Here is a 27,890-nt window from a genome sequence, read left to right as displayed (position 1 = left end):
TTGACATGTTAGATTCAAAGGTTTTTACTGAGGGGATTTTGGATATCTCTTTTTATCACTCCATTAATCAGAAAAAACAAAATCCATTTCCACCCTGTTTTTAGGTATAAAATGTTGTATAAATCAGAATCTGGATGATATATGAACAAACCCCTCTGTAAAAACCTTAAGAATATAGATAGGAACACAACTGGAAAGTGTGGTGTGTGTTAGTGCTTCTGAAGTGGAGATTTCTGGCTCAGACTTTGAGAAAAAAACACATTTTGAGAAAAAGCCTTTAAAATCAACATCAGCCAATGAGATTTCGCTTTTAGAGGTAAATGTACTTTCATGATTGGTTGCTGATAAAAAGTAAATGACCATATTTGGATCCGACAGCATTGTACAGGACAGAGAGAGCTTACTAACGGTATATGTGAGACAGCGATCGCAGAGCAGCGTGATTTACAACGCCAACTTTTGCTGAATTTAGGAGAAATCTACAGACGCAAACAGACAAAGTGTGTAAAATAAAGACCTAAATGTGTATTTCAGACTTTTTTTCACCACAAGGCTGAGAGAAGACATGTTATAGAAGACAAATAGCCCAAAATCTCAAAACTGACCAGTGAAAAAGGCGATGTTTTTGCCTGTCGTGTCTCCTCTTAAAGGGGTCGTATGTTGCTATCTTAGAAGTTAATTATTTTGTTTATTGTGTGTGATAGAATACATTAACATGCAATGTTCAAAAAACACATTATTTTCCACATACTGTGCATTATTACAGCACCGCTATTCCCAGTCCGTCTGAAACGCTCCGAATGAGTTCTGGTTTTTATAAAGCGCCCCTAAAAGCTTCAGCTTCCAACGCTTCTCAAAGGGTTAGTTCACCCAAACAATGAAAACTCTGTCAGTAATCACTCTCCCTCATGTTGTTCAACCCCGTAAGACTTTCGTTCATCTTCAGAACACAAACTAAGATATTTGTGATTAAATCTGAGAGCTGTCTCACTCCTCCATAGGCTTCTCTGTTACTGAAACTTGCCGGCCCAGAAAGTTAGTAAAGACAATGTTTAAAATAGTCCAAGTGACTCCAGTGGCTTAACCTTAAAGGGGTACTTCACCTCTGGAAAGATGAACGTGTATTTAAAATAGGTCATTTATGTAGAAGAAATGTGAAATTATTTTTGAATTTGGAGCTTTCTAGACTGAGAAAAGCCAGAAAATGTATTTTTGGCTTATGTGGATGAAAGACAACAACTCCCAGAATGCACTTGCTTCGCTGCCCTACGAGGCCACTCCCAAGCCACGCCTACCGGTTAGAGAGCGCAGTTGAAAACAACAAGACTAGCTACTAGTGAGTCTCCGTGACGAGTCTGCCCGGGATTTTCGAGATCGCCCAAAATGTCCGGGATTCGGCTTTTGCGTTCTACAGTCGCCATTCATCATGTTTACTGTGGCGAGCAGGACGAGGCTGACGGCCACGGGAGAACGGCGCGAGGCCGGTGGCGTCATTACTGATGAGCGAGACCTGCGAGACGCGCCGGGTATCTCATCTCTCACGGAGGAGCGGGAATTTTCTTAGCAATGTTAAAACGCACATCAACCGATCACTTGTTTAGCGTTCATGTAAACACTACATTCAGATTCACCAATTGGAATGAATTCAGTTAGATTGAAACAAAAGGTGCATGTGCATGTAAACAATGAATGGCGACTGCAGAAAGCAAAAGCCGAATCCCGGACATTTTGGACGATCTCAACGGCCGGACATGTCCGGGAAAAAGAGGATGGTAACCCCTACTTACTCAGCTTTCTCCTATATTCAGCTTTCTTCACAGAACAAGAGCCTGCAAGCTTAGCTTCCAAACTGACACTGTGTACATTCTGTGAGTGAGATCCCCCTATGGGCGGGTTGAACACATGCGGGACAGCGCCTCCTACTGGCTGTAGTCTCTCGCCTCTGGCCAAAAAATCCTCCGATGACGCAAAATGACGATTTTTGCGTCATCGGAGGATTTTTTCCAGACAAAAAATACATAAATCTCTTGTCTAAAGGGGATATGAGGGTGGAAAGCACGGTAATTCGAAAATACTACAGGTTTTCTACTAATACAAAGCTTAATGCTAAATCCTGAAGTATCCCTTTAAGTTTATCAAGCGACGAGAATACTTTTTGTGTGCAAAAATCCCCCAAAATAACAACTTTATTCTATACTATACATGTTCTTCTGTGTTTCTCTGAGTGAGTTCACGTAGTGTAACAGCGCAGCGTGTTAACAGCCAGCATCACACACATGACCAGCGTCAGCCAATAGTGAGCCGGCGTTCTGACGTACAACCCAGAAGCGCTGCGCTGTTACACTACGTGAACTCACTCAGAGAAACACAGAAGAAAATGAAGAGTTGAATAAAGTATAGTTGTTGTTTTTTGCACACAAAAAGTATTCTCGTCGCTTGATAAACTTAAGGTTGAGCCACTGTAGTCACTCGGACTATTTTAAACACTGTCTTTACTAACTTTCTGGGCCGGCAAGTTTCAGTAACAGAGAAGCCTATGGAGGAGTGAGACAGCTCTCAGATTTAATCACAAATATCTTAATTTGTGTTCCGAAGATGAACGAAAGTCTTACAGGGTTGGAGCAACATGAGGGAGAGTGATTACTGACAGAATCTTCATTTTTGGGTGAACTAACCCTTTAAACCAACTGAAAACACAGTTAATAATGTCGTCGGTTTTACCGCATCAGTTCGAGCCAGAGACGCATAGTGAAGATTCAAGCGGATCGATCAGAACCAACTTTACAAGCTGACTTGTGATGAGACGACCTTTACTCTCCCAGGTTCAGGAATGCTCTGTGCACAAGTGAAGTGTTGTGTTGTGTTGTGTTGTGTTGTGTTGTGTTGTGTTGTGTTGTGTTGTGTTGTGTTGTGTTGTGTTGTGTTGTGTTGTGTTGTGTAAATCAGTCTTGATCACTGATTCCTAAGGCCAAACGAAGAGGTTTTGCTTTCGCATCCAAACACACAGCGTTCACTGAAGCCTCGTCTTCTCTCTCTATACTTCTGTTTCCATATCTGGATCTGGATCAGACTATATTAGTTTAAATCAAAGGAATTTGATTGTATAGACCTGCACTAACAACGATTGATGTTAAAATCTCCTGATAACATCCAAGATGTTCATGTCTTTCTTTCTACAGGCGAATAGAAATGAAGGTTTTTGAGGAAAACATTCCAGGATGTTCCTCCATATAGTGTCTTCAACGGGTCGAAGGTCCAGATGTGAGTTTCAGTGCAGCTTCAAAGTCTCGACACGATCCAGCCGAGGAATAAGAGTCTCATCTAGACAAACCATCCGCCATTTTCTGAAAAAAATTAAAATATATATATACAAATGCTGGTCTTCCACTCGCTGTGATGCGCCACACATTACGTAATCAGAAATGTAGAGTAGGGCGAAAACTTCAAAATCGTCCGACATCGTCGTTTTACCTTTATTTTATTTTTTTGTAAATGCCGTTTGACTTAGTCTTTGCACGTTGGCTTTGTAAACACTAGGTCTGTTCTTACGCCTATGTCACGCTTGACCTTTCAACCTGATAACGTAATGTGTGTCGCATCACAGCGAGTGCAAGACGAGCATTTGTGGTTAAAAGTATATAAATGTTTATTTCTGTTATAAATGTCCGCTGGTTTGTCTAGATAAGACTCGGCTGGATCGTGTCGAGACTTTGAAGCTGCACTGAAACTCACATCTGGACCTTCGACCCGTTGGACCCCATTGAAGACACTATATGGAGGAACATCCTGGAGTGTTTTCCTCAACCTTCATTTCTTCTCGACTGAAGAAAGAAAGACATGAACATCTTGGATGACGTGGAGGAGAGTAAACTATCAGGACATTTTAATTCTGAAGTGAACTACTCCTTTAACAAAGATGAATAAATACTGTAACACATGTATTGCTCATTGATAGTTATTGCATTAACCAGCATTAAAGGGGTCATCGGATGCCCATTTTCCACAAGCTGGTGTGACACAAGACACATAAAGTGTTTAAAATATGCTAATACGGGAAATATGCTAATACGGGACAGTCTGTCAGGGGTCGTGGGCGGAGCATGATCAATATGACATCATAATGCTCAGAAAATCCAAACGGCTTGATTATTGAGAGTGTTTAGGCTTTTTGAGGATAAAAAAAGGAGTGAATGGATTGTTTTCATTGTATGGTGTTGTGTTCACACACTGCAAACACCGTATAAAAGTGAGTTTTGCATCCGATGACCCCTTGAACTCCTGGTTTTAATGTGTTGCCGTTCCCTGTCCCGTCAGCTTCATCGGCACTGGGATCCAGTACTGCTTCACTCGTAACCTGCACGTCTACTCCACACACTTCTACTTCAGCTACTCCCTGCGTGTGCTGACCGGCGCGCTGGCCTGTGTGTTCCTGTGTGTGTGTGTGGACCGCTTCGGCCGCAGGGGGATCTTACTGCTGTCAGCCATCGTCACGGGCCTGTCCTCACTGCTGCTGCTCGCTCTCACACAGTGTAAGACACACACACACACATACACACACACACACACATCATCACGGGCCTGTCCTCACTGCTGCTGCTCGCTCTCACACAGTGTAAGACACACACACACACACATACACACACACACACACATCATCACGGGCCTGTCCTCACTGCTGCTGCTCGCTCTCACACAGTGTAAGACACACACACACACATACACACACACACACACATCATCACGGGCCTGTCCTCACTGCTGCTGCTCGCTCTCACACAGTGTAAGAGACACACACACACACACACACACACACACACACATCGTCACGGGCCTGTCCTCACTGCTGCTGCTCGCTCTCACACAGTGTAAGACACACACACACACACTCTCACACACACACACACACACACACACACACACACACTAACCCGACCCCTAAACCTACCCATCACACACACACACTAACCAGACCCTTAAACCTGCCCATCACACACACACACACTAACCCAACACCTAAACCTACCCATCACACACACACACACTAACCCAACACCTAAACCTACCCATCACACACACACACACACACACACACACACACACTAACCCGACACCTAAACCTACCCATCACACACACACACACTAACCCGACCCCTAAACCTACCCATCACACACACACACTAACCCGACCCCTAAACCTGCCCATCTCACACACACACACACACACACACACACACACACACACACACACACACACTAACCCGACTCCTAAACCTGCCCATCACACACACACACACACACTAACCTGACCCCTAAACCTGCCCATCACACACACACACACACACACACACACACACACACTAACCCGACCCCTAAACCTGCCCATCTCACACACACACACACACACACAAACAAACAAACACATTTGTTTTATATCACATTTGTTTTATTTTATACCACAAATCCACACATGATGATCAAATGCTGTTGTGGGTAATGAAGCGATCCTGCCTGATATCCAGGACTGTAAGGATTCACTCGTTTTCCTGATGCGTCGATTAAAAATCCTGATGACGCATATGCATCAATCTTGAATTTCTGAGTCGTTTGTTTTGATTCGCTAGTGATTCAGTGCTTTAAAATACACTGTCCGGCCAAAAACAAAAAGTTGCTTTTTGGATTTAAATAGGAAAATGCTTAAGAGTCTATGATTGGATCATTATTGCAGTGATTATTATATTTCTGTATGTTTGTAACAGTTCTTCAAGGCCTAATTGATGGAGCTTGTAGCTTTTAATTTCTTAAACAACCATGTCTGAAGAACATCATGAACATATTCCAGGATGATAATGTCAAGACTCATCAGGCTCAAGCTGTGAAAGAATGGTTGTGAGGAGCATGAAGAGTCATTTCCACACATGAATCGGCTCCTTAAACTCATTGAAGGTCTTTGGGATGTTCTGGAGGAGACTTTACAGAGTGCTGGACTCTTGCATTGACGATACGACATCTTGAACAAAAACTGATGGAAATAACATCACAACATTTATCTCCATCAAGAGGTGCATCAGTCTTTGGTCAAGATCTTGTCAGTCAAGAACTGCTGCCAAACATATAACGATAGAAACATAATAATCACGGCAATAATGATCTAATCATAGACTCTTATGCATTTGCCTATTAAAATCCAAACAGAAACTTCTTCTTTTTGTTTTTTGCCGTGCAGTGTATTGTATTATATATGCGCATGAAAGGTTGTGTAGCCTCTATACATGAACACTATCCTCCTTCACAATAGTTAACATGAACTATCAATACTTTTAAAGCCTTGGGCTTAGGGACATTTCTGCAAATGCCAATCTTTATAGGCTTTTAAGATAATATATACTATACATGATCTAACATTGGTCAGAAGGTTTTCTGCTCCCACTCTCTGACATTTCGATAATTCTATGAATGCACTTAAATAAATGCAGAATCGAATCATTAATCGAATCTCATTATGAAAAAGCAATCCCAGAATGCTTTGCAACAAGCTCAGTGGGAATTGTGAATTTATGGGTCTAATGTAGAGTTGCATTTCAAATATTTTTTTTGGAGATTGTGGTCTTTTTTTTTATTTTTTTTGTCCTTTTTTTTTTTTTTTTTTTTTTTTTTTTAAAGATTGCTGGAGCTGACTCTGTGTGTGTGCCTCTCTCTCTTTGTCTCTCTCTCTCATTTTATTGTTTTAAACAACATTTTTAAATGTTTTCATTAGCGTTTTTGCGTTTACGTCATGCAAAAATGGCAATTTACATAACAAGAAAGCAGAAAGTTGATGAAGGTGCATGTAATAGTCTAGAAGCAGTATTTGGTAATCTGTGAAATCTAGAATCTTAGGCCTCGTTTACACTGCAGCTCTTGATGCCCAATTAAGTAGCACCTACATGTCTACTAACTCTCATTAGAGTATTAGTAGAGTATTAGTAGACTTGTAGGATTAGCAAAGTTACTTATAGTCAGTAGAGTGTCTGTTGTAGGAGCACCACAATAAAGAGTTTGCAGATATTAAGCAGATATTCCACTAATACTCTAATGAGCGTTAGGTTACCTCGTTTACACTGCAGGTCTTGATGCCCAATTCTGATTTGTTGCCTTTATCTGATTTTTTTGACCGTCCGTTTACACGTTCTTTTAACTGTGACTCATATCCGATTCATGTGTTTACACTTGCCATACTATCTGAAACATCGCGCATGCTTAAAGGGTTAACTTCTCTTGCACGGATGGGCGGACTCGAAATATGCTTGATGCTAGCTCTGCGATATATGCAAAGTTCGCCAAACATCACCATGATTTTGAGGCGAAGGAGGACGAAAAGTGGCATCATTGCACATAAGCTTCAGTTATTGTGTGTGAGAGAGATCTCAGGACTGGCGGGAGCAGATTGTGTTTAAATATTGGCTTTAACGAGGAGCAGTGGGTCCGAAATGTTGTTGTGTACAACAATATGTTGTGTCAACGTTTGTCCACATTCCTCTCCTACGGCGACACAACGTTTCGTCGGGTCATCCGTCCCTTTGCAAATGCACATCGGGGTTTCTCTCGTCATTAAATTGAGGAGACGTCGCCTAATGCCTCAGAAAATCCGATCTGCCGGTTTACACTGTCGCATTGGCACATATCCGATTTATTTCCACATATGAACGAGGCCTGAAACCGATCTCGAAATATCCGAATGCATGCGTTTTTTTCCTGTTTACACTGTCATAGAACACATCCGATCTGTGTCACATATGAGCAAAAAATCGTAATTGGGTCACATTTCACTGACAGTGTAAACGAGGCCTTAATAGATTTTAATTATTAGGCTACAAAGCAATGAATGACCTCATGAAGCTTCAGTTACTGTGGTGTTGTAAAGCTGTGTTGTGTGACATCTCTCTCAGATCTGCAGGGAGGGCTGGTTCTGGTCCTGTCAGTCGTGGGTCTTCTCTCGTCTCAGGCTTTAGCCATGCTCAGCGTGTTCTTCGGCAGTGAAGTCATGCCCACCGTTGTGCGGTAATCTCCAGCTTTCATTCACAACTGTGATTTTATGGAATTACTTTTGTGCCAATAATAATGAGCGTAACTTTTCAAGAAACTAATGAAAATATAAATTGAAACTGAATAAAATATCTTTGAAACTGAAAAAGAATAAATCGCAGGCAAATTTTTTGACTTCGTTTTTTAATACACTGCATGTTTTGCGAACTATTTCTCATATTTCTATCTGGTGAAGCGTAAACGAAAACTCTGGAAGCGCATTAGTAAGTTCAGATCAGTGAAAGAAATATGAGAAATAGTTCGCAAAACATGGTGTATTAAAAAACGAAATCAAAAAATTTGCCTGTGATTTATTCTTTTTCAGTTTCAAAGATATTTTATTCAGTTTCAATTTATATTTTCATTAGTTTCTTGAAAAGTTATGCTCATACTAACATTTCAGCAGTCAAATGCAAGTGAATAAAGCAGATAAAGAAATAAAGAAATTCATGTTTCGAATGCATACTTTGTGATTTTAAATCCCATCTGAATCTGAATCTGCCGTATCTGGGTTTTTTTGTTTTTTTGTTTTCTCACACAACCTCAGTAAAAATTCTAGGGCAAATTGCCTACTGTTTTTCTGGAGAACTCAATTGTCCGAATCCCTTCCGAATAGTGTTGTCAAAAGCACCAAGTCGGTACTGAAATTTAGAAAAAGCGTTGTTGAACGGATTCTTCAACGCCTCTGATTGGCCATTGTGTTAACGAGCTCAACATATGTGTCTCTGATTGGCCTTTGAGTCACCGAGCGCTTGCACAGACACACACGGGAGCGTTTGAAAGTGCCGTCTGTCCACGGATCCCTAATATATTCGCTGATAGACGGCACTTTCAAACGCTCCTGTGTTTATCTATGCAAGCGCTCGATGAAGAGCGTCAAAGACAACATGTTTTTGAAGCGTTGATCATTGTAGCCAATCACAGACACACTATATGTTGAGCGCATGAACGCAGTGGCCAATCAGAGGTGTTTAAGAATCTGTTCAACCGTGCTCTAAATGCTGGTATCGTCACCACTACTGAATGTGAACGTCTGCGATTGCTGATGTATTATCCTAACGCTTCTCCTCGTCAGCTTCCGTCTGCACACCAGTCTTCCGCATGCTTTTATTTCAGTATGGTTGACATGTCAAAAGATCAAGGCAAATTTGATTTACCCATGACCCCTAGGGATGCACTGATATGAACATTTTGGCCGATACCGATAACCGATATTTCTTTATATCTGAAAGCCGATATATTTGCCGATAAATCTAAATCCAAATTTTTCTATAATTTTTGAGAGCCTGATTACAAAAACAAAAGTCTCACCATTAAAATCCACGTCCCAAACACACAATTATGATGTTCTCATGATAACTTTATGTAGCCGATATGACAGACTTCACTGTATTTTCCTTTTTTGAAGTGATTCCAATCATATTTCAAGCAATTCAGAACCATCATGGAGAACATCTGAAGTGTCTCAGCTGAAGGAAAAATACATTATTTATCAGCTTTAATATATCAGCCAAATCTTCTTATCAGGCCGATAATGATAACATTAAAAATAGGGGTGTGACCGTTAGTATATAACCGTGAGACCGACGGTTATAGTTGAACACCGTCATTAGATCTCTATAACCACCAAAACCGTGTTATTAAAATATTTTTACAAACATTTTTTATCATAGAGAATGTTTAAACACTAATTAAAAACAATTGTTTACAGTCTGTTATTAATGGTCTACGTCGTTTCCAACTGTATTTGATTCTTTGCCAAGCGACCGCCAATCATTTGAGATAGAAATAAAAGCTATGATATAGTGATGTGCCATCATTATGAGATTTATTAAACAAATCGTGAGCTTAGAATTATAAGGTTCTATCTCCACTTTTGGTCAAAATTGAGTTTTTGACATAATCTGATCCATTAGGTGTTTATTAATGCCTGTGTGGTGTTATTTTTGTAAAAAAAAAAAATTTTGTTAGTAGTTATTAATAAAATAAAAAGGTTCCATCTCTCCATTGCCAGCTGGGATGTAAAAACTTTGATGCTCAATATCTCGGAACTACCCTAAACGGAGATAGAACCTTATAATTCTAAGCTCACGAAATGAAAAACATTTGCAATAATAAACATTAGCAATGAACATTTGCAATCGGGAGACATGGTTTTTACCACTTAAGGAAGTTTTGATTTTTAGAAAGCCTTTCTTTAAAGCGAATTTCGTTTTGTACAAATTGTATCTTAATTTTAATAAATGTTTCATCAACCAATTGCATGTATTTAATAAATAAATAGCAAAGCAAATATAGGAGACAATATAACCGTGACAATGAGGCTCCGATGCGCCGCATTCAATTGCATTGCATTGTGAAGTTGAACTAGAGCGCATCTCGTCGTAAATGAATGAAACTCAGCGTAGGCATATGCCTCATACATTAGTATTAAATATCTTTGAATATTTGAGACAAACGTCTCAACCCCCCCCCCCCCCCCCCCCCGGACGACGGTTATGTTACGAACCGTCACATTTGACTCACGTCATAACCGTCATCACCAATTCTGAAACCGGCACACCCCTAGGTATCGGTACACCCCTAATTAAAAATGAACATATATCGGTCGATACAGATATGGTGGAGGATATATCCTGCATCCCTAATGACCCCTTTAAAAGAAAAGTTGATAAGCCTAGTGTACAGTTGTTTGAGTGTTGTAAACTGTGTGTGTGTCCTCAGCGGTGGCACGTTGGGTCTCATCATGTCTGCGGGGTGTGTAGGAATGGCTGCGTCGTCTCTGATGGAGCTGCAGAATAACGGAGGATATTTCCTTCATCACGTGGTGTTCTCCTCCTTCGCTGTGCTGTCGGTGCTGTGTATAATGCTCCTGCCCGAGAGCAAACACAAGCCCCTGCCGGACTCGCTGAAGGACGGAGAGCGTCAGCGGCGTCCTCCTCTCTTCCTGTCGCGCGTGAGCCGGGAGAACCCGCCGCTACTGCGCACACACACGCTCAGCGCCGACTTCAACCGCGAGAGCTACTCTCGCCTCGTCAGCGCAACCAAGAAGATCCTCGCTAAAGACGCCATGCCTCTCAAGATCTCCAGCTCCACACACACACTCTCACAAGCTCCTCTACTGGCCTGTAACGGCACGGCACCCGACGCCCATGAGGACGAGTCCTAGCATTACACTGAAACACACACTCTCTCTCTCTCTCACACACACACACACACACACACACACTCTCACAAGCTCCTCTACTGGCCTGTAACGGCACAGCACCCGACGCCCATGAGGATGAGTCCTAGCATTATACTGAAACACACACTCTCTCTCTCTCTCACACACACACACACACACACACACACTCTCACAAGCTCCTCTACTGGCCTGTAACGGCACAGCACCCGACGCCCATGAGGACGAGTCCTAGCATTACACTGAAACACACACTCTCTCTCTCTCTCACACACACACACACACACAAGCTCCTCTACTGGACAATAACGACACTGCACCAGACACCCATGAGGACGAGTCCTAGCATTATACTGAAACACACACTCTCTCTCACACACACACACACACACACACACAAGCTCCTCTACTGGCCTGTAACGACACGGCACCCGATGCCCATGAGGACGAGTCTGAAACACACACACATACAAATACACACATATATACACACACACAGACAGACACACACACACACACACACACACACACACACACAAGCTCCTCTACTGGACAATAACGACACTGCACCGAAAGCCTATGAGTCCTAGCATTACACTGAAACACACACACACACACACACCCACCCACATATACACACACACATATATACACGCACACACAAACAAACACCCACACATACAGGTCCTCATCTCATAGCATGGACAGTGTTCACCGTGTCTTTTCCCAGGGAAGACGTCGTCTTGGTGCTTAAACTGTTGAGAATCCACAAGTATCTGAACGTTGAAGTGTTCATTTCTTGTGCATGTGTTTTGTACGTCTATGCTCAGATGTTGCTGGGAGACTCTGGTCATAGTTTATACGCTCAAGCATCATGTCTTCCTCCTCGCTTCAATGAACGTTCCCACTAATAGTCACTTACATAGAGCCGTCGCCTGTCCACTTACAGGAGCGTCCCGAGCCTCTCATTAGTGCAGTCCTGTGACACACACACTGACTGTCAGTGCTAACACACACACTGACTGCTGGTTCACTGAGGAGCGCTGAAACACACACACTGCAGTGGTTCACTGAGGAGTGCTGAATATTAGCTCTCAATGATGTCAGAATCACTAGGAAACGTTTAGGATGTCGGAGTGTGAAAGTGTTTGATGTCATTTTGTGGAACAGTTGCTCGTCTCATTTGTTGTTTTTGTCGTTTTGTAGTTCCTGTCTTTCTGAATATCATGTTGTTGTCGTTTCTCAGAACCAAGACTGGCAAAGCAAGGGAACTGTTTTGTCACTTTTTTTTCTTATTATAATTTCTGTTACTTGTTTTGATATGGAAATAAACAGTTTATTGTACCAATCTGCAATCGCACTTCTTGTACTTTGTCGTAAATTGTCGATCAGAGCCATTGGCCAGAAATGTTGTCGACAGCCAGTGATGTCTGATTGATCATTTTTGTAGCCTAAAAAGTAGGAAAGTCTAAGGAAAAGGTGTAAATATATAAATCAATAAATAAGTCAATAATAAAACAGAAAAAAAAAATCCACCAAACTGAATAAAATACAACACAAAATGTATTTAACAAATTTATTAAATTGATTTTTTAAAAATACAGCACGGAGGAAAATAAATATTTTCCAAATAGCATTTTGCTAATATTTATATGAGAACACCCAGGGGCGTAATTTGTGGGGGGGTTGGGGGGGAGATAACCCCTCCAGTATTTAAATCTATGCATTACATCCCCCCCAATATTTATACCATGATCACATGAAAAATATGCAGACCCAAACTTCAACCCCCCCAATGTTCAAACCAAATCTACGCCCTGAACACCTGAACTTGTATTATTTTTAAGTTCATTCATTGAAGCCGTTCGAAGGAATCGATTCACTCGCGTCTAATCCACTCATGACTCTAATGTAGTCCACATGAAGGAGTGAATGAAAACGGGCGAGCGAATTTGGGGAAAAACAGTGCCCCGTTTGTGTTTGCGGTTTAATAATAATGAAATAAAAAGGCTGATACAGTGGGTGACGTGTGATTGCTTTGTTTCCCGCCAAATTTCGGGAATTAATTCGTCGCAATAACGCGTTACCATCTAGCCTGTACATCGGGTGTACACGCGATATAGCGTTGGCTTGTGCGAAGTATGCCCTAACTTTTTGGTCAGCCGAATCCCTTATACTTAAAATGTATAAGTTAATTTAATGACGCTTTCGCACGTTCATGGCTCTCCTGATGTCAGTTAATGGTCACATGACACGCAAGTAAACATTTCTTGTGGTAAAATGTGGTTATTTTTTGTCACATATTGCTTTTGTGTTGCTTTTTGTGATGATGATTATTATTGCTTTATTGCTAATAGAAATACATAGTCCTTTTAATGGTGTTTACACTTGTTCACTCTTGACAAGAACCAAGCTACAATACATATTTAAATATGTTGTCAATTATTAATTTGAAACATTCAAACTCTCAAGCTTTTATTTTTGTGGAATATTGGTGAAATGCTGTAAACTTCTTTAATTCAATCACAGCCTTTGATTTGATTATCTTAATCTGATAATATATATTGCTATTTCAGTTTTATTTCAATTATTTGTGCAGCCTAGCATCCCTTATAGGAAGGAAAAGCGGTTCAGAGAATGGATGGATGGAGATGAAAAGGCTCAAAAAAGATACCGCTAAAATTCGAATTTTAGAATAAATCTCTATCCACTTTCAGTTCCTTTAAGACATTGTGTTAGAATTCATGTTCTTATGTATTTAAATTTTTTATACGTTACGTTTGTGTGTATTGTTGTGTCAGCATGAAAAATAGGTTGCCTTTTCTTCCCTATTATATCCGAGTTTATATATCCTATTATAACCAGCTTCTCGAAATATATACAAATGTGGGCGGGGCTTGGTTTTGTCTGTGGGGAATTGATTGGATGGTTGTGTTTTGCTTTTGGCGGATCTCATGTGAGTGACAGGTTGCTCCGCCCTCACGCCAGTAAACACGTCATCAGAAGAGATGTTGCTGCAAGAGGGAGAGGTTATTTTGATTCAAGAATTAAAGGTAGGGTAGGTAGGATTTTTATAAAAAACTTTTTTTCAAATTTGTTTAAATTGTCTTTATATACCAATACATAATTAAAATGTAAGTGCTCTGAAAAAGAGAGTATAAAAATCGAGTGACTGTAGATCTTTTAATCTGCGATAAACACAGCTCATTATTTCCATTCGGGACGAAACAATTGATTGGTTTGGGCGACTGTCACTCACTCTCGCAACCATGGCTACCACCCCTGTTGCTACAAGATCTGCCCATATGCGCGCGCACCCGTTTGATTTGAGGAGTGCAAGAGAGGCGAGGAACCTACGAAGAGTAAAATTATGGCAGAGAAAGAGCATTCAAAATTCAAAGCACCTGCATATGCAGTCAGCGAAGGCAAACAAGGCAAAAACTACTTCCTCGGACCCTGAACGACCTCCTCTGCTTCGCCCTCGACCCCGGACCTGTCCTCGAACCGACGAAGCGGTACTTGTCTCCGGAGTGTAGTCCTCAGAGTCAACAATGTTTTCATCATGGAAACTCGCAAAACACCGTATATGTTATGAATCTTACACTAAATTCACCTTCATCACAGTGTAACTGATGGTAATGGAAAAACGTGTATCAATGCAACCTGTTTTTAGCTTTGCCTTATAAATATAGCTCGTTACCTATAAATATAGCTCGTTACCGAATCAAACAAAGTAGCCTATATTTTAAACTTTACCAGTATCGATATGCTAGCTTGATAGTGAGTACTAAAAGAAATCTTATTTGTTTATATTTATAGTGATAAAGTTAGGTATTTTATTACATGTGATTCTGACATGATGTCACTGCATGCACTGCGCTCCTTCCTCTCCACTCGTCTCAGGTAAATAATAAATGCGTCTTCAGCTGAGCCTGAGCGTTTGGCGTCGCGCGTTCATGTGTTTTGGGGGCGTGGCTTTGGAAGGAGCTCAGAAGGGAGGGGGTGGAGTGAATGGAAATAATGAGCTGTGTTTACAACAGTCGTGAGAGGTCTACAGACACTCGATTTTTATTCTCTCTTTTTCAGAGTACTTACATTTTAATTATATATTGGTATATAAAGACAGTTTAAACAAATTTGGAATGTTTTTTTTTAGAAAAATCCTACCTACCCTGCCTTTAAAAAAGCAATAACAATGATTTACATTTATAATTACAATAAACACTGCAATATTCCATAATATTTTTTTTTTAAATAATGTCTGTTTTGATGTCTTGGTGACTGTAAATGAAAGCTGCTTTTCTCAGTTTCTCCAAAAGACGACAGCCGTGCGAAAGAAGGAGAGGCGTCCATGTTACACAGCTCTACTTGCTTAATAGAAAAGCAAATTGTCAGATAAGGCCTGAAAAACAAAACAAAACAAAAACATAATATTTCACTTAGCCGATCATATTACAGTAACAGGATGAACAGTGTTAGGTAGGAACCATCATGTCATGGTACATTAGAATCTTTGCAGGAACAATGATACAGATAAACAGTATTTATCATATTTCACCATTCACTCACTATTCTCCATTCACAACCCAACAGTGTTTTCACTACACAGTCTGGTCTATCATTTGGCGCAAAAAAAAAAAAAAAAATCGGCTTGCCAGCCTGATATTCTACCTTGTCATGTAATATCATAAACATGACATCATTAAAGACATGTGATTTGTCCACCCGAGTGACGGGGGTTTCCCATCACAAGCGCTGCCGACCACGTGACGTATAGCGTCATGACTGAAGTCACGTCCAATGCGGAAGTGAATGATAATCGAGCAGTCGCCCAACGATTGTAACGAAACAGACTTACTGTCCGCGTCCGAAGAGGAATTTACAGGTAAATATGGCGTTTGTTATATCTTAGTTACCGTTTTATTGGGCATTTATGATGATTTGTCAATGTCTGTAGGTTTTGTTTACTGAATTAGCTCTTTTAGCCGCTAATCGAGTTTCTTCCTGGTTTGAACAATCAGATTTCTAACGGTTTAAAATATTATTTATGCGTTCTAGATGCATCAAATCGATCCATAATAATATTAACAAGTGACTGGTAATCAGATAGACAGTTTTTTGCCACTTGTTTTGGCTTATTGTTATGACTCATACTAGTTAGCATACCTAAGGGAATCTAAGTGACAAATTAGCCAATGTTTTTTTAAACAGATTAGCGTGTAACCAACTAAAAAAAAAGTGCTAGATTATTAATATATTTTTTGACATGTACTTTGGTATTCTTTGTAGTAACGTTACTTGTAAATACCGTAATCATTCAGTACAAAAGTATATGAAACCGAACCACGTTGTTTTGATCGGATACCATAGTACTGCTAATGCTATTTTTGACATGTGTAACATAAGGGACTACTTTTATCTAAAACGATCAGGTTTCTAATAGCTGAACTGTGCTGTTGTCTTGTTATGACAGTGACGTCATGACGGGTCAGTGACGTCACTCGCCAAACAGGAGGCGTATCTCCAACATCTATAGCTTCAATAACACGTGGGATACAATAAGACCTTCAATCTGAGTCCTTTCTGTCCTTTTAACCTGATATTTGCTTCCACAGAGCCCCATCATGCTTGGTGGAGGGTTCAAATCCGAGAGACTCCGTGTCAATCTCAGGCTTGTCATTAACCGCCTCAAACTTCTTGAGAAGAAGAAAAGTAAGTTTGGTTGTCTACAAGTTGCACATATTTTAGACGGTTGTTTTTGGATGGGCCTGAGTTCATCTAATTGCTTTGAATCTGTTTGCTCTGAATTAGCCGAATTAGCCCAGAAGGCTCGCAAGGAGATTGCAGACTACTTGTCAGCGGGGAAAGATGAGCGTGCGAGAATCCGGGTGGAGCACATCATCAGGGAGGACTATCTGGTGGAGGCCATGGAGATCCTGGAGCTATACTGTGATTTGCTGCTCACCCGATTTGGCCTAATACAGTCCATGAAGTGAGTAACCTTTTTTTTTTGCTCATTAAATGTGACTTCATGCTCATGGGCTGCGTCCGAAATCTTGAGTAGGTACATATTTTGAATAAGTAGGCCTAATTACTTCACGGTAGAGCTGCACGATTCAGGATAATTTGAGAATCCCATTTTTTTTTTTTTTTTTAAATAGAGATCGTGATTCTCCCACGAATCTGAATAGACAAATAAACAAAATATCGTAAAAAATATTTCATTCATTTTTTTTTTTTTTTTTTATTGGGTTAAGTGAATGATTCAATGATCACTCACTTTTTTCATTGCTGGATGAATCAGTGTTTTTGAACAAATCTCTTGAATGATTTAATGATAAATACATGATAAAAAACAGTCACTTGTCGCCACCTACTGGTGTAACAATGTAATTGATGCAATCTTTAAAGGGGGGGTACCATGGTGTTTCATGTTTTCAGAGTTGTTTACAGTGTTAAAGAGATGGATTCTCATGTTAAACATGGGCAAAGTTTTAAAAAAATATTTTGGACGAATAACGGAGAATTTCTGTGCTGAAAATCTTACTTCCGGGTTGGTACAAGTTTCGGCTGGTTTTTTTTTCGACCGTGAATTTAATGACGTAGACCAGAGTGGAACTCCTTATATGAGCATTTCTCTTGGAAAAGCGCGCCCGCGAGCACGTCGACCAGAGGAGAGTGAGACCGCGCACATCAACGCGCTTCAACAGGAAATCATCGGCAGCGCTGCATAGGATTTGTTCAAGAATGTCTCCAAAAAAGTGTGTTTTTGGATGTGAGGGAAAGCTTACCGTGTTCAGTTTTCCAAAGAACCCAGTGTTACAGGAACAGTGGATGCAGTTTGTTTTTCCGGGGCAGCAACGGAGTGTAGGAAGTGCGGTTGTGTGTTCTGGCCATTTCAGTGACGAATGTTTTATTAACAAGGCTCAGGTCGACGCTGGATTTGCAAATCGTTTGCTATTAAAACGTGGAGTGGTCCCAGTGATAAAAGACCCCATTCATGTAAGTACAACTGGATCAGATTTCTGTCTTTTGCTGGAAAGCTAGCAGCTACGCTTGACTATAGCTCCGCCTCCAGGACCTCGGCTTTTTCCGGAGAGAATCGGAAAGCTGTATTTTTCTTTTATAAATTTAATAAAACTAAACACTTTTTTGAGATATTAAGGATGCACTACTACTCTATAGGTACTCAAGATTAACATGAGATTAGGTGAAACTGTGCATGTTATGTACCCTTTAAATGTTTCAAATATAAAAGTATAATTATATAAATGTGAATTACTTAAGTCTATTAAAACCTAATTAATTTGAGTTATTTAAAGAAACAGGTTGAATGAATGATTCAATGACTCTTAACTTGTTCCATTACTTTTGTTTGTTGACCTGTTGTATAATAATCAATGACACGTTTGCAATCGTGTGGATATTTGGGAACAATTGCTTTCTTGCCCGTATAATATATGATCAACATTAAATACTAGAACTCGAACAGGGTATGTTTTTGTATTGAAGAGATTTTGAGTCTTAAATCGATCTCTCTGTGTCTATATTTGTTGGTGCTAGTAAGTGCTAAACTCCTACTTTTACAAAGGTGCATTGTCAAGAACGGCAGTAATGTAGCAAGATTTGCTTAGACAAGTATATCTGCACGCAGCCTATCATGTGCTTGTGTGGATGCAGTCAGTTTTCACAACAAAAGATGAGGTAATTTGATTGGATGTCATGTATTTATGGCATTTTGCCAGTTAGAAATACATATTCGGTTTTAATTTTTATTTTAACGTGGGGTAGAATTAAATGAAAGGTAAAACTCAGTATTTTGTTTGCGTACCCCAGTTTGGGAACCACTACATTACTAGATGAATCTGCATTTTTGAACGAATCTCTTGAATGAATGACTCTGTGAAAAATACAGTCACTTGTCGCCACCTACTGGTGTAACGATATAATTGATGAAAAAATGTTAAATGCTGCATTCTATTAAAAAATATTAAATTAATTTGAATGTTTTAATCAGGTTGAGTGAATGATTCAATGACATGGATACATCACTTGTTTCATTACTGGATGAATCAGCGTTTTTGAACAAATCTCTTGAATGAATGATTCAGTAAACATTTTTAAGTCACTTGTCGCCACCTACTGGTGTAACACTGTAATTGATACAATTGTTATTTGAAGTGTTAAGTTACTTTCGAAAGGTGATTTCCTCTATTTTGATCGCTACCGTGGACATCAGTGTTTATATCTGAACTATAAACTTTTATCCCAGTTCTTCTGTGATAATATGAATATTTAAAAGACAGAAATAATGATACTGTGTGATTGAAAGTGCTGTTTGTGAAGCTGTTTCATATCATGAATCTGAATGAACATTTCATATCATATCATGAACACAGATCTGAATGTTCGCTGTGATCGTTCTGGTCAAAGGTTTAATAGTCAGAAGAATCGCTGTAATTTAGGAGTAAGATCACGTGGGTGTTTGAATCGAGATTGCGATCTTTTAAAGATCAATCGTGCAGCTCTACTAGCCTCTTTTGTCACATACTGTTTCCCGCCGGCTGTATCGAAGGGAAGTGTGTGATTTCGGATGCTCCATGTTCTTCAACTTCACCATCCTCTCTTTAAGGGAACTGGACCCTGGTCTACAAGAAGCCGTTTCCACACTCATCTGGGCGGCTCCTCGACTGCAATCAGAAGTGGCGGAACTGAAGATTGTGGGTGGAAATTGTGTCTGTCTTAAATCTATTTCTGGAGATCGAGTATGGATCATTCATGTCTTTTTTCCCTTTTTCACAGGTTTCCGATCAGCTGTGTGCCAAATACAGCAAAGAGTATGGAAAGCTATGTAGGACAAACCAGATTGGAACAGTTAATGATAGGGTATGATGAAGCATGTTTGAATACAGGTGGCGGGCATTCTATGAATATGCAAATGAGCCCCGCCTCCACTCACTCACTCAGCTCAGAGATCCACTGGTTGACGATCACACGTTGATCTGAAGTAGTTTGTGACGTCAGAAACACCAGCGATTTCAAAGCGTGTTTTTGAGACTGTCTTTGGTTCACTGCAGTTTTAAGGAGGAAATACTCAGCAATGGTGTCGACTTATGAACTTACACATGGTTTGTCTTAAAGCAGATTAAAAACACCACATAGACACATAAACAACAGTAAAAACTTAAAATTTGTTCAAATTCCAGCCTTAAGCAGTCAGAGATACGACTTTTACTTGGTAGACGGAAAATTCCCTAATCTTAAATTGATGGAGAAGCCAAGCCATATACCGAACATCATAGATATTTAAGGGATGGGCTTTTAAGCTGTTGTATTTTCACATTGGGCTATCTTTCTGTAGCTCATGCACAAGTTGAGCGTGGAGGCCCCTCCCAAGATTTTGGTGGAGCGCTACCTCATTGAGATCGCCAAAAACTACAACGTTCCCTATGAACCGGATGCCATGGTTCGGGTAGGAATCAATTTCCTCTTCCTTTCCAACTAGATAATCTCTATAAGCAGCACTTGTTTCAAACGTTCTGCATGTGTAACATTCACAGCCAGAGGTGTGTCCGGGGGAAGAGGCCGATCTGATCGACGTGAACAGTGACTTCAGAAAGCCAGGAGGAGGAGGAGGAGGAGGAGGAGGAGGGTTTACTGCTCCTGCTGTTGGCATGCCCATGCCCATGCCAATGCCGATGCCAATGCCCACAGCTTTCAACTACCCAGCGGCCAAAGGAGCTGTAAGACAAACATCTAACTGGCTAATTTCACGTGACCATAGAGCTGCATGATTCGGGATTAAAGTAGATATCACGATTCTCACACCGTTCTGAATAGACAACTAAACAAGATAACATGGTAATTTATTAGAGGTTCTGACAAAATGTTGATTGTTGAAACATAACATTTTTCAATCAGGTTGAGTGAATAATTCAACGACTCACTCATCAACACTTCACTTGTTTTCATTACTGGACGAATCAGCGTTTTTGAACGAGTCTCTTGAATTAATAATTCAATGACAAATAAAAGTTTTAAGTCACCTGGCGCCACCTACTGGTGTAATGTTATAATTGATACCGTCTTTATTTGAAGTGTCAAGTTCATTTCAAAAAGGTGATTTACTCTATTTTGATCACCGTGTTTATATCCGAACTATAAAGTTTTATCCCAGTTCTTCTGATAATATGAATGATTGTAAGACATTTACATTTAGTCATTTAGCAGACGCCTCTATCCAAAGCGATTTACAAATGAGGAATACAGCAAGCGAGTCATCATGAAGAGGCAAACAACGCAAGAAGTGCTCAAAATACAATGTTTCAGGCATTGCTTAGAGTAGCATAAGGGAGGGATTCAAGGAAAAGGAAATATATTTTTTCTTATGAGGTCCAGTGCTCACGGAAGAGATGAGTTTTCAGCTGTCTTTTGCATGTTGTCAGGAAATCTGCTAAGACTGAATCTGTGTGATTGAAAAGACTGTCTCTCTGGCTCAGAACACAGATCTGAATGTTCGCTGTGATCGTTCTTGTTTAGGTTTAACAGACATAGTGAATCATTGTCGTTTAGGAATAAGATCCCGTATGTGTTTGAATCAAGATCGTGATCTTTTAATGATTAATCGAGCAGCTCTACTTGATCAACCTAAAAAAAAATCTGTCTGTTAAGCTGAAAAAATCAGATTCACATCATCTCCCCCTCCAGGAGGCTTTTAACGGTCCCGTTGGCACCTATGATGGCTTTAGCAACTTCCAGCCTCCAGCGAGAGGAGGGCTGCCTCCACAACTGCCCAGCTGCCCCCCCACCTATGAGTCTGTAAGTTCAAGTGATCGCACCCCTTCAGAAAGACGGAGACGACCTGTTCACCTCGAAGGGAAGAGCAGTTTATTACAGTTCACATCATGTCCCGCTCTGTTGTCAGTCCGGTTGCACCAGCTGGACCTAAAAAGGTTGTGTAAGATCTACGCTGGGCTACATCTAGCGTTCCAGTAAACATTTACACCTGTTGCACCGAGTAGGCGTAGGGACCAGGCGTAGACGATACACGTCCACAACAAGCGTGTCGCACAAGTCCTGAAAAGTGAAGCCGAAGCGTCTCGATCGCCCCCCGGTGGTTGGTCCCAGTATAGCTCATAAACCCAGAGTCTCGATCGCCCCCCGGTGGTTGGTCCCAGTATAGCTCATAAACCCAGAGTCTTGATCACCCCCCGGTGGCTGGTCCCAGTATAGCTCATAAACCCAGAGTCTCGATCGCCCCCCGGTGGTTGGTCCCAGTATAGCTCATAAACCCAGAGTCTCGATCGCCCCCCGGTGGCTGGTCCCAGTATAGCTCATAAACCCAGAGTCTCGATCGCCCCCCGGTGGCTGGTCCCAGTATAGAGCTGGTAAGTCCCGCCCCTTCCGCTAACCCCAAGTGGACCTCTAGGTTGAAAAATCGTCAATGCAAGTGAATGGGAGAAAATAATTATTTTCTGGTACCGTTTGAATTGTGCCATGAATGTGAACATATGTTGTCTGTGAATTTTTTATATAATCTTTCATGTTACGAGTTTGACAGTATATGGTATGATTCTTTGGCTAGCAGTTGTGGAAAAGACATAACGAGAAAGACTACATGTCGCCTATGTGACGTCACCCCATAAAGTTGACTTACCCGTGGTTTTCGCCTACCTCAACGATTTTGTCCTCTCCCTGAAAGAAGGCGGTGAAGTGCACCAAAGACACAGCCATGTTTAGCGGGATCCGTGAGCTAGTGTCCGTGTGCGAGTGGTGGTGACGTTTCAAACGCGTCGAAAGCAGCGAAGAGTTGTAGTCCACAAAGTGCTCTCACACAAAGTCTAACCGTATCAAACTTCTACACGCTAAATTGTAGCATTCTTTACACAAAAAGTTATATAAAAAATTCACAGACAACATGTGTTCACATTCATGGCACAATTCAAACGGGACCAGAAAATAATTATTTTCTCCCATTCACCTGCATTGACGATTTTTCAACCTAGAGGTCCAGTGGGGTTTTACGGATGGGCGGGACAGCTCTAAAGCTCATAAACCCTGCCTCTCCATGAAGTCTAATGGGACGCGAGGCAAACTAAACAACCAAATTACACTTCAAAATCATTTTTCCAATTATGTTTTTCTGTCATTTTTATCACGCTGATGTAAGTTGAAGTGTTCGTTTTGGCGGCTTTTGAGCTTATTGGGACTTTGGCGACTTCACTTTTCACCAATGGAAGAGAGTGAAGGTGCGTCGTCCATCTTTTTATACAGTCTGTGGTTCACACCGACACATTCGGTTATATTCAAGACGCCATTCACAATGGTTGCAAACTTTGATAAAAATAAAGAACTGGGTCCAGTTGCATAAACTGCTAGTCTTACATTCCAGCGACAAATAATTTGTCTGTCCACACTAGACGCGACGCGGCTGCGAGATCCATCCAAATCAATCAATCAGAACAGCCAATCAGAACAGCGTGTGGGCGGAGTCTCGCGGCGAGTGCACAGCACCAGAGTGTAATCTTGACGGCACTCGCAAGAAAATGGATAATTTAAACATTCAAATACATAGGCTGAGTTGCTAAAACAATCTTTGTCAAAGAATACACTTGTTTGTTCACAGTTTGAACGTTCTTGTTTCCATTTGTTTAATTTCAAGATCTGAGGTGAATTATCCATTGTTGCTTTTACAGCTTCAAAGCTGGAGCACTAAATGATATTCAAAGTCATATTACACGCTTTTAACATTAAATAAAGCACATAAACAGCACCTGAGATCATCATCGCCACACTTTGTGTTTGTTGTTCCAGCGCGACGTCGCAGAAAAATAGAAACCGTTTCTAAAATAGAATCGACGCCATCGCGGCTGGTTAGGACAAACACTCGGATTAACATGGAGAAGAGGCGTTTTCTACTCATTTTCCGTCCAGCCTAGTCTTACAACCGGTCTGTATGTCCAGCTGGATCAACCGGCCTCTGGTCTCACACAGGCATGTGCTACAGGTCCAAAACACTGACTTCTGATCTCTCCAGCGCAAGTCTTTGGCTTTTTTTTTTTTGCTGTGTTTCTGGGTAAATGCTTTTTAAGTATTTAAGTAGCCATACGCTGTATGCGAGTCATAAACACAAAAAAAGCTGAATCTCATTCTCACAAGGGCTACTAAGAACAGCTCATATGTCAACTCAAAATGAAAAGGAAAAAACATTTGTATTTTGCATAAAGAAAATGAAGCCTATTGTTGTTATAATTGAGGGGAAATATGTAGTGAAAATGTCACTTAACATGTTTTATTGCCTTTATACAAAACAACAATGATTTTTTCTTCTGAATTTGCTGTTTGAGACCTTGACCTTGAAGCATTTACCTCAGAAACTCCTCCAGTGTGCTTGAGATGTTTACAGGAAACCTTTCCACTAACAACCGGACTGACAAACAGGGGCCTCATTTATAAAGTGCATTTGATCATAACTTGGATTTCATCCTACGTCTAAAGTGAGCAATTTATAAATCGGGAATTATAAAGGCAGTAATGTGCTTATAAATACGACTGAAGAGCATGCATACTAATATTTTGCTCTCATATACTATGGATGCACTGATATGAACATTTTGGCTGATAGTTCTTTATATTTGAAAGCCGATAACTATGGAAGCTTGTTTCCGCCACTGAATAAAAAAATAAAAAAGGTAATTGCGAAGTTTTAACTGTATTTGAATTTTTATCTCAGAATTGTGTGATTATAAAGTCTCAATTGTGTTATAGTCAGAATTGTTAGATAAAAACTCTTTCTGACTTTATAACTCGCATTTGGGGACTTCATATCACACAATTCTGAGAAATAAAGTCAGAATTGCGAGATGTAAACTCTCAATTGTGAGATAAAAAGTCACAATTATCTTTTAAAATGTTTTATTCTGTGGCGGAAAACAAACTTCCATAGATAACCGATATATTGGTTGATGCATCTAAATCCAAGTTTTATATAATTTTTGAGAACCTGATTACAAAAACAAAAGTCTGCTCTTTAAAAGCATGCATTTAGGACATTTTTATTGTGCATATGCATGTTTTACAAATAAGTGAACATAACATCTTGCAAATTGCAGTATGTTGATATTCCGGATCCTTGTATTTGTCTTTCTAAATGAGGTGTCCATGTTCACTCCAGGGTTCAGTTCACTACGGGTCTGTTGGATTGTTTTACACTAATAATGCCACATTAATACTGACTCTTCATAGTTATGAGTATAGCAGTTATTGATTATTTGTTTGTTAACCGGTTTCATGTGTTTTTTAAGATCGATGATTTGTCAGTCAAACCCTTTGATTCTTCCCAGGTCATCCCAGGTATGTGCTCTATCCCAATGTGATTTATTTTTCCCGCTCTCATTCTGATAATCCTGTTTCTGAAAGCTGTGTTTTGTCTCTAGGCCCGTCCCCGTCTGGTCAGGTCTATGACAACACAAACCTTCCCGAGCTCCCGTCTGTTCCCAACACACTCCCAGCCTCGTCCTTCGGAGCGAACGCCAACACGTCGGAAGACATCGACTTTGACGACCTGTCACGACGCTTCGAGGAGCTCAAGAAGAAGACCTAAGCGCATCTGGGAGTCAGAAGATCGTCCTCACACGAATAATTCAATGTTTTCACACTCTCAGATCTTCTGGTGGAGGTGTAATATAATATTTCTTACCTAACACAATGAAGGATGGGATTCAGTACACAGACGGACTACTAGCCTACCTTTTTATGAGCACTTTGCTGACAGCTTAAACGTAATCATCTATAGTGTAAACCACTGCATCATTTAGATGAGAAACGCATCTCTGACACGTCGTGTCTGTTAGCTTCCCCCTGTTTAGCAAACAGCGTCTAACTTTTCTCCCCAGTAAATCACTATGACTCCTCTTGGTAAAAGCAGGAATAACCTGTTGCCATTATTTACACCCAGAGTTGTGTAACTCTTTTGAATGCCTGTGAACCCGCATAAGCCTGTGATATCATGGGCTGTCAGTGCATATCAGTTGTTTGGCGAAGTGACTCAGCGTTTTTGTTATTGAGGAGGCCGTGATGTTTAATTATCATCTCCTTGTCCTAAAGTTTCTGGTGACGTAGTTCAATGCTGTTTATTTGTGGCTGATTTGAGAAGTTACAGCTGTCAGCCTTCTTCATTTGTTCTCCAGTCGATAACGCTCCTGTTGCTAGTCTTGTCCGTGTGTTTTCTAGACTGAGTTTGCCTTAGTTTCCGTCTCTTAAACTGTGGCCTTGCCGTTCCACACCTCTCTCTGGGACACGTGACTATCTGACAGCTTGTACAATGAACAGCGCATTTAATAAGTCATTTACATGCTCGTTCTTCTCCGTGGTGGGGGGTTTCATCATATATTATTGACTTATTTATAAGAATTGACTACATCTGTGTCAATGTCTTAGGATTCATTGGATTGTATAGTGGTTTTATATCTGTGTGACTTCTTTTTCCCTTGACTTATAACACTAATTTGTGTCTCTCCCCCCCTTCAAATCATCTAAATATCAATCTGGCAATGTTTAGGTTTGCTGATTTTAATTTGCATTGAAAACATGCTCTGTAATAAAGTATATTTGCTCATAACCTTACGACTTCTCACCTAGATTCACTGAATGAGTAATACGATTAAAAAAAAAAAAATCACTATGAACTTTACTAAACTGCTGTAATACGTTTTTCCATTAATGAATATCATATAATGGTTTATAAGCTTGTGATGAAGTTTATATGATGTGTAGAAGCTGTTTTATACTCTTTAACACCACTAGAGGGTGAAGTAATACAACAGGTTTTCCTCGATTGCTTTGGTTCAATTGAGATGTTTTTCTGAAAACGTATTTTCTTGTTTACATCAATTCTTATTCATTTAAGCAAATTGCACGTGTGCAAAAAGAATTTGCACAATAACTAAATACACGAGGCTTGCTGATCAAAACTGACAAGTTGATCCTCAGTGAAATTGTCAAACTCTTCACAGCTTTTATTGTGTGAGCCGTTGCATGCAAAATTATCCATTTATTACATAAATACCTATGACGTGAAAGGTTTTCTATTTACATGTAACATTGCTGCAAAAATAAATGCAAATGTACATATTCTATTCTATATTGTACTATAGTTTTGGTGGCATTTGCCAATTTATTGACACAAAAACTGGTTTTAAAGCACGAATTAAAAGTTTTGGGTGAGTTACTGTGTTTTTGAGTTGTGAGGCCTCGTATATAAAACGTGTGTACGCATAGATATGATCTTAGATCAAATATAGGAAGGTTTCTTTCTACGCAATATTTTATAAATGAGACCCAGAGTTTAGAGAATGTCAAAATGAGGCAAAGCGATTGAAGAAAACAGATTTAGCACAACCAATTTAGCACAAAATTAGGAAAAGCTCTTACAAATACACATGAACCACTTGCATAAATAAAGACCTCTTAAAATACATGTGTAATGCACAATTGTACAACATTCTGACAAATCCATGCTTTTTTATGAATACCCTTTCATGCCCTCTTCTGAAACCTTGGTTTGTTTGGACATTTTTGTGTATAGCATTATATACACTTTACAAAAGGTTCATTAGTTCACATTAGGCTAGTTAATGTATGAACT

The 27,890-nt window shown here is 40.2% G+C and overlaps 2 protein-coding genes across 3 annotated transcripts in view; both read left to right on the top strand.

Moving 5' to 3' along the window:
* Positions 1-12,593, top strand: part of slc22a31 (solute carrier family 22 member 31) — a 35,953-nt gene extending 23,360 nt beyond the window's left edge. Inside the window, exons 7-9 of the mRNA XM_079865004.1 lie at positions 4,315-4,529; positions 7,926-8,037; positions 10,786-12,593. Coding sequence (XP_079721130.1) covers positions 4,315-4,529; positions 7,926-8,037; positions 10,786-11,230 — 772 coding nt within the window. The 3' untranslated portion in view covers positions 11,231-12,593. The remainder of the gene's footprint in view (positions 1-4,314; positions 4,530-7,925; positions 8,038-10,785) is intronic.
* A 3,384-nt stretch (positions 12,594-15,977) lies between these two features.
* ist1 (IST1 factor associated with ESCRT-III) lies at positions 15,978-26,602 on the top strand. Of its 2 annotated transcripts, XM_079865047.1 has the most exons (10): positions 15,993-16,130; positions 16,861-16,957; positions 17,057-17,237; positions 19,878-19,965; positions 20,048-20,131; positions 20,607-20,717; positions 20,806-20,988; positions 21,953-22,063; positions 25,549-25,597; positions 25,681-26,602. In XM_079865047.1, the coding sequence occupies exons 2-10, from the start codon at positions 16,870-16,872 to the stop codon at positions 25,845-25,847; spliced, it is 1,062 nt and encodes a 353-aa protein (XP_079721173.1). In that variant the 5' UTR covers positions 15,993-16,130; positions 16,861-16,869; the 3' UTR covers positions 25,848-26,602. The 2 variants fall into 2 exon arrangements, with proteins under 2 accessions (XP_079721174.1, XP_079721173.1); XM_079865048.1 differs by lacking the exon at positions 25,549-25,597 and having other exon boundaries at positions 15,978-16,130; positions 21,953-22,073.
* Positions 26,603-27,890: the final 1,288 nt, after the last annotated feature.

This window comes from Squalius cephalus, assembly GCF_949319135.1.
Source record: "Squalius cephalus genome assembly, chromosome: 3".
In the NCBI taxonomy this organism is placed as follows: domain Eukaryota; kingdom Metazoa; phylum Chordata; class Actinopteri; order Cypriniformes; family Leuciscidae; genus Squalius; species Squalius cephalus.
The sequence above is the reverse complement of the archived record's forward strand: the minus strand, read 5'-3'. Positions and strand labels throughout refer to the sequence as shown.

Bases quoted from the DNA above. Each gene is read 5' to 3' on its own strand.
- ist1 (XM_079865047.1), top strand. From the start codon at position 16,870: ATGCTTGGTGGAGGGTTCAAATCCGAGAGACTCCGTGTCAATCTCAGG. The intron at 20,132-20,606 runs GTATGATGAAGC...ATCTTTCTGTAG, and splicing joins TTGGAACAGTTAATGATAGG to CTCATGCACAAGTTGAGCGT. The intron at 22,064-25,548 runs GTAAGTTCAAGT...GTGTTTTTTAAG, and splicing joins GCCCCCCCACCTATGAGTCT to ATCGATGATTTGTCAGTCAA.